Source organism: Belonocnema kinseyi, chromosome 1 (assembly GCF_010883055.1).
Source record: "Belonocnema kinseyi isolate 2016_QV_RU_SX_M_011 chromosome 1, B_treatae_v1, whole genome shotgun sequence".
Classification (NCBI taxonomy): Eukaryota; Metazoa; Arthropoda; class Insecta; order Hymenoptera; family Cynipidae; genus Belonocnema; species Belonocnema kinseyi.
In genome coordinates, this window is record NC_046657.1 from 138,172,907 (window position 1) to 138,180,436 (window position 7,530).

Consider the following 7,530-nt stretch of genomic DNA (forward strand, 5'->3'; position numbering starts at 1 on the left):
CCGGAATCGGAAATACGTAACGAAGCGCGAAATATTTGAAGTATTCTTAAGAAAAGGTTATATGTCAGTATATATTTTCGTAGAGTGTTTGTTTGAAAAATAAATCTTTTTAATGAAAAAAATGGAGTCTTGTCTTATTCTTTACTGCCCTAATAGTTCTGACAGAGGTTTGTATTTAAGATAAATTCGAAAAGATTCTAAGCTTAAAAAATTATGGTTAGAAAGTATTAATCGAGATGATTGGATACCTCAAATCGAAATCTACTGTTTGTGAGGTAAGGCTTTAATTTTCAATAAATAATCTGATAAAAGTCGGTAATGTACCTTATTGTTTATGATTGCAGGAACATTTTAAGTCTATTATGTGGGAAACTATAAACAATAAAAGGAGGCTAAAAAAGGACGCATTTCCAACTCTGTTTCCTAGTCTACCAGTTAGGAAAAGAAAAAGTGACGCTATTTTTATGAGATCAGGGAAAACAGTATGTGTACCAGTAGATATTAAAAAAAAATTAATTGAGTGTGTTTTAATCAGATTTTTCAACGAAAATTTACAAATAAGCTGAAAATTTTTTAATTTTTATTATGATAAAATACATCTTTAATGTGCATAATTCCTGAAAATAAAAGCAAGAATCCACCTAGTGAGCAAAAAAATTAAGGATGTCCTAGAGAAATCTTTGGGGCATCCCCAAGACGTCTTTTATACCATGTCTTTTGGTCATTTTAGTCATCTTGGTCTTGGAACGTCTAATGTTAGCACGAAAGATGTCCCGAGGACGTTTATGTCTCTAAGGCGTCATTAGGTCATCTTTAGGTCATCTTTAGGACATAGGACGTCCTAGGAACGTCCCAAGGACGTTCGTGGAATTTTCATAGTTTTGTGCCCACTGGGCAACGTATACATTTGGGCAACCATAATAAAATGTTCCTATTATAATTTTTAAACAAAGAAAAAAATTCACCTAAAATAGAGAAGAAACAAATTTTTTTTGTATATAGAAAATAAAACATAGGAAAGAAAATTGAGAAGCTTATCTCGAAGAAATTTGTCTTTCCTTGATAAGGGTACTATATAAGTGCCGAAAAGTTGGTGAATATTTTTCACAAATAAAAATAAAATAAAAATACAAAAGTCTAAAGAAATAAAAAAGAAAGGAATTTAGTTGGTTGCCTTCTCTTTTTCTTGCCTGTTTTTTTATTTTCTGTCGAAAAAATAATGTTTTTATTTTGTTTTTTAGGAAGTTTTTAGGTGGTTGTCCAAATTTGATCGTTAGATTCTAAGTTTTATTTTCAGAAATTCTGCACATTAGATTTATTATTGAGTGTTAAATAGGATTACAATTTTTACTTTAATTTAATTAAAATTTCTTACTTCTTAATACATGTTTAATTTAATTAATTCTTGTTTATTTTAAATTTCGTGTTTATATGTATAATAAAAATGTGTCCAATTTTATATATAAAAGTGTTAGATAAAATATGCTTTTACGACACCTTACATCTAGTATAGTACTTGCAACTAGTTTTTAACATTTTAAGATCTTCTAATTTTTTTAGAAACAGATAAGGCTGGACAAATTTGACACTTGAATTTCTTCAAATATAAGTAAATCATCTGCCAGCACAGTTGCTTCTTGCCACGTGTTAGTAGTGAATTAAAAGGTAAACATATAAAAACAATGCCTTTAAGAGAATTACAAAAAAAGAATTATGGTCTAAACTATTAAAGCAAGATTATTAAAATTGTTTCCTTGTTTTGTACTTTTTTGTGTAGATGCTGTACGTAATGAGAGATGAAGAATATTAAGGCGTAAAAATTTGCATACCCTGTCAAATTTTTGTCTGCATAAAATAACTTCTTAACTTTATAACAGACACTTTTATTTTTTAACGAATTTAATTTTTATATATTATTTAAGCAAATCAAATGCTCCAAAAATTGTCTTCGTTACTGATATATAGATATTAACTTTAACGATAACTATTAATACTATCTATTATTAATATTATTATCATATTATTATATTATCTAACTGTATATTTTGTACTTAACACAATCAGATTTCATATGCGCCACAAGAAAATCCACCGCATGTGACGACGAAGGAATTAACAGAGGAAAATTCACGTGAGCCACATGAAAGTCCAAGAAATCTGACTGCGGAAGAAAAGGTGAAAGGGAGTTCATTGGATGGAGTAATGGCTGATAATGTAATAGTTCTACTTCAGAAACAGGAACAAAAAATCAAAGCTTTGAAAATCAGACTCCAGAAAGCTCTTGATGAAAAAAGGAAATTGGAAAGAGATGGACATGCTAATTTCAAAAACGTATTAATGTCTTTGTTTGTAGAGGATCAAATTCGAAATTTAGTTAAGCTGCAGAGAGCCAAAGGAAAGCCAAGACCCAAGGCATGGTCTAATACAACAATTAAAAAAGCATTGCGTTTGAAATTCACGTGTGGAAACACAGGTTATGATGAACTGCTTAGACAAGGATTTCCCTAGCCGTTCAGCAGGACTCTCAGCAGGCGAATCGAGCACATCAAATTTAGACCTGGGATTTCGAACAGAATGTTCTTGTATTTAAAACATAAAGTATCAAATGTTCTAAATGATGTTGGCAGAGAATGCTCTGTAGTAATTGACGAAGTCACGATTCTTGGAGGCAAAATGTTTGATCTTCAGACTAAACAATACGTCGGTGACATTACTCTTCTAGCTGGTATGGAGGGTGAGGTCAAGCAAGCCAATGTTTATATTTCAGCTGGACTGGTGCACGCTGGAAATAAGTTATAGGATATGACTTTACAGGTACCAGTTTTGACGTTGCCTTATTAAAGCGAATTATTTTAAGGATAATTGCCAAAGCAGAAACCTTCGGACTAAGAGTCAATAGTATAACGTTTGATATGGTACCGAATAATTTTTTCTGCTGGAATGCATTTGGAATCACTGATGGAGAAGAACTGGAATACAGAATTCGATTTCTCATCCTCATCCGCATGGGGATCCTGAGCGTGTTCTTTACTTCTTTGCAGATGTGCCACATTTGCTAGAAAATACAGTGCAAAGCATAATCAATAACAAAAAATTTTATTTACCGCAGGATATTCAGGAAGCTTACAATATGCCTACAAATATTGTTGACGGTGATCATTTAATTGAAATGCTTAAGTCAGAAGAAGACTTAGTCTTCACTTTAACATCACATATTAAAGCAGAAGATGTCATTCTTTCAAAAAAAAGAAATTGTCAAAAATGCTGCTTGGTTCTTTGGCAACCTTGCAAAGTAGTACAGATTGGTAAATAGGATAAATACGAAGAAACAATCACTTTTCTGAAGGACATTACGGACCTTATGGGAATGATGCGAATTGGCGAGGCAGGGATATTCAAACCTTGTCAAAAAGGATTCATTCTGTCAACAATGTCCGCAATTGAGCTTAGCGAGTATTTGCTAAATAAGAAAGGTTTTTAATTTTTCCTCACATCCAGATTCAGCCAGGACGCTATTGAAAACTTATTTACCGTAATTCGTTCAGAGCATGTTATGCCTAATGTTTTACAATTTAAATACGACTTGTGATTAATTTCCATTGCGCTGTATTCTAGACCCATTTATTCCAGTACCTACAATTATGACGAAAGCTACTATCTGTCTGAGTTCCTTCAGGAAAGTAAATGTCAAAAGAAAGATAATAATAAGCATAGCAAAAATTTCCCAGCTCAAACAATAAACTTAAATTTATCACCAATAACTCAAAAAACGATTCCCGAAAACTTTTGTAATGTTTCCAAGAAGGCATTACCGGCTATTGCACCGCCATTACTAGCTCCTGCTTAAGCTACCTCAGCTAATGCAATCAGTGTAGCCAGAAATCAGTTGCAAGAAACTGAAGTGGCTGAATCATCATACTCCATTTTTCCACCATTTCCAGCTAATGCCACAATGGATTTATGTTTATTAACACTACCTACTGAACCATTAGGCACTATTGAGAAGAATGCTTTATATCGCACTGCTGGTTATCTTATAAAGAGCATTGAGAAAAACAGTAAGAACTGTGATTCTTGCATTGCATCAGTCGGTTCCATGAATTCGGCTAGTTTTTTACATCTCGATGTAACCAAATTCGTAGCCTACAAAGAATATAAAGAAAACTTGCTTTTCTACGTCAACGAAGCTACTTTTGATACTTTGCACGAAATGAAACAAATATTTAGATCATTGTACCTGGTTGTAAAAAAATGTGGTACAATGAATCTCTTCGATTTCTTTTTATCAAGATTCAATTTATTCAAAAGCAGTCAGATTTTGATGTGCCACAATTTAGAAGAGAAAATATTCCGTCGATTTTTGCTCTTTCGTCTAAGAATTGTTAATCAAGCTAAATCCAAGGAAAAAGATATTGAAAACAAATATGCTAGCAAAAGAATGACTATGCACATCACTTTTCAATACAAATTTAGTTTCTTAGAGTTGTAAACTTGTAAGAAAAACCAACTTTCTTCCTTTTTGTCTTCCATTATTACTTTTATAGTATAAATTTGAAACGTAATTTCAAATAAACGTTCATCTGCAACATGAATTTGCTGTGATATTTATTCTATAATTTAATAAAATTTTTATTGAAATATAATTCGAGTAAAGCAGCAGTTAAAAATTGTATACTTTATTCATGTAATTGAAATTTTAGTTGTAACATAAATCATCTTTTACTTTTTACCTATTGTTCTGAAATAAAGACTTAATTGAAAAAATAATTTTTAAGACTGAAAAAACATTACTCACACCTACTATAAACAAATGCTTTTTAGCTCTATAAAATACATTTATTTCTGATTTCCTAACTCTGTTTTAAAAATATTACTTTAATCTTTGTTTTGGTCTTTTCTAGGATTAAATCAAATTTATTTTTATTCGAAATATTTTAATCAAAAGGTGTTGAAGATAAGGTCTTAACCTCAGAATTCAATTTCTTTACTTTACTTCATAAACAATACAATTAGAAGTTTTTCCTCTATGTTTTTTCCCAGTTTAATTTTTGTTTCGTAAAAATAGAAAATTTGTTTCAGGCAATATTTTAATTAATATTTAAAAAATTCATTTCATTAAAAAAAGTTATTACATTTTAATAATTTTTAATGATCGAATATAAATTATTATTATTGTTATTCTACTTACTATCTGTTACATTTTAGAGCCTTTGACAAACAGCCTTAATTAATAGTATTCTTTAAGTGTGCTTAAAAGAAGATTCTTCACTTTTTAAACATTCTTCATTATTACACCTACATTATTATTTGTATCATACTTATTAACTATTCTATCAGTGCCTGAACATTTAATTTGATTTTAAAGTCGCGCCAATTTCAAAACATCCGATTCCGGTTTCGCAGCAACAATCAGAAGCGGAGTAAGCGTTGACACAACTCTCCCTAGAGGAACTCTAGATGACGGGAATGAAACAGACGATTCGGATAAGTTCGATTCCATAAAGACGGTCGTGTCGAATTCTAACAGTCAACTGTATCCAACTTTGAACTGCCATCACGGGATACTTTTCAGGGAATTTAAAATGATCGATTTCACCTTCATATTGCGAAGAATCTTTTTGACCTTCATATGACCTCTAGAGGTATCTGAGACCCATGGGTAAAAATATATCCGAACCGAAAATTTCCCATGTGGAAATAATTCATGGCGCTATACTGTTCCAGCCCAGACCGCCACGAGTCTATACTGATGCTATCTCGGGAAACTATGCTGGGTCAGTGCGCAAATGTAACACTCCAATCGACTATCCGCTATCTACAACAGCGGTACTGGCGCCTTCTAGTGAATCTAGTAAAATCTAGTAGATCTAGATGCGACCTAGGTTGCAAATTAAATACTTATTTTTATAATTAAGTAATTCCTGACTTAAAAGCACTATGAGCTACATTGAGAATATTAACAAATTCCAGATTTCTGTAAGAAAAATGGAATATAGCTCGTGCTTTCTTGACAGAATGTATCCAAATGTTATTGATAAAAAAGAAAATGCCAATTGTAAATGTTTTCGATGCAGGAGCCAACCTCAAAATTGAATTCTCATTTTACTCCATAAATATTAGAATTACATATTTTTTAAATCATTAGAGCCTATTTCTGCATTGAATCAAATTTTTATTCGAGGTGAAAAATTGCTTCATTTCAATACCTTTTATGTTAGACTTTTTTTCAAATGCTGGGTTTAGAATAAAAAAATCACCTTATACAAAAACTATAGGATTTACCCAAATTTCTACTCCGAATAAAGATTTAAATAAAAAGAGGAATAAGCCCTGATTATCTAGAAAATATGTAATTCTAGTATTTATAGAGTAAAATGGGAAAATCCAGTTTTGAGGTTGGGTCTTGATTCCAACGCCCTTACGTCGAAAAAGGATCTGGAAAACTTCAAACCTCGTGGTCGCGAAACGAAAAGTATTCACACTGAATGGCGGCGTGGCAAACATCTGATTCTTGCAATTCCGGTCATTGTTGCCTACTGTTTTGGTAGCAGTTTTGAAATTGCATTGCATGATGAAAGTTGAGTGCTGTTGGTAGCACTGCATATGTACATGAGTACTTGATACATGTCATACGAGAAGGAAAATTACTTTCCTAGAAAACTTAAGAATAAAATGTCTTTATTCAGCAATAATTTTTTATATTAGCTTTGTCTTTCATTCAATAGTTTACGAATAAACAATGTATATTGCGTCAGGTCAATCGATATACAGTGATGAATTAAATTAATAAATCTGCGCTATTGGTCAGCACTGATAACACAGGCAACTTTATTTCTTCTATTTCCTTTGATTTAAGCAGTGCAATAAATGTAATTTGTTATCTTCTATTAATTAGTTTTTAAATGAAGCCTTTTTTTCAAAGTCCAAATAGAAGTACTTTCTAGAGCCAGGCTAGACTTTAGACGATATTTTTATTTTAATGTGATGTGAAATTCTGGTTAGCAACATTCGTGGGTCTACATAGAACTGCGTGATGGATTTTTCTATCAAGTATGTATAGATAGCGCCAAAAGAGCGCAAATCTAATTCGGCGTGAACAGACACCCACGAATAATCCAGTAGTGGCGCTAGAATAATTCCAGTCTGCCAGGAATTATTTCCACAAGGGTTTCCGCTCTTTCAGAATTTGATCTAAAAAAAGAGAATATGTCTCAAATCAGCGTAGTTGATCTTCAAATATCTCTGATCCTGACGTGTAGGGGTGACAGGAGCTGAGGATTCGTGATCAGCGCACCCAAAAACGTGTAGTCCAGTTAATGTGACTTACTACAATCACAGATAATGGAAGTCCAGTGTGAGGTAAATATACTGCCACAACAATGAAATTAATAGAAATAATTACAAAATGTATTATTGATAGCTTATTCCGACATTTACGACGGACCAAATTGCATACACGTGGTACAAGTAAATAAGTGACATACTACTCATTTTACAGAAGATATTAAAGGTTTTTTAAAAATTTGCACA

The 7,530-nt window shown here is 32.0% G+C and overlaps 1 protein-coding gene across 1 annotated transcript; it reads left to right on the forward strand.

Moving 5' to 3' along the window:
- Positions 1 to 236: 236 nt before the first annotated feature.
- On the forward strand, positions 237 to 2,508 carry LOC117180219. Its single transcript, XM_033372608.1, has 3 exons — positions 237 to 275; positions 345 to 482; positions 2,065 to 2,508. Exons 1-3 carry the CDS (start codon positions 237 to 239, stop codon positions 2,506 to 2,508), a joined length of 621 nt encoding a protein of 206 aa, XP_033228499.1.
- The last annotated feature ends 5,022 nt before the right edge of the window (positions 2,509 to 7,530 follow it).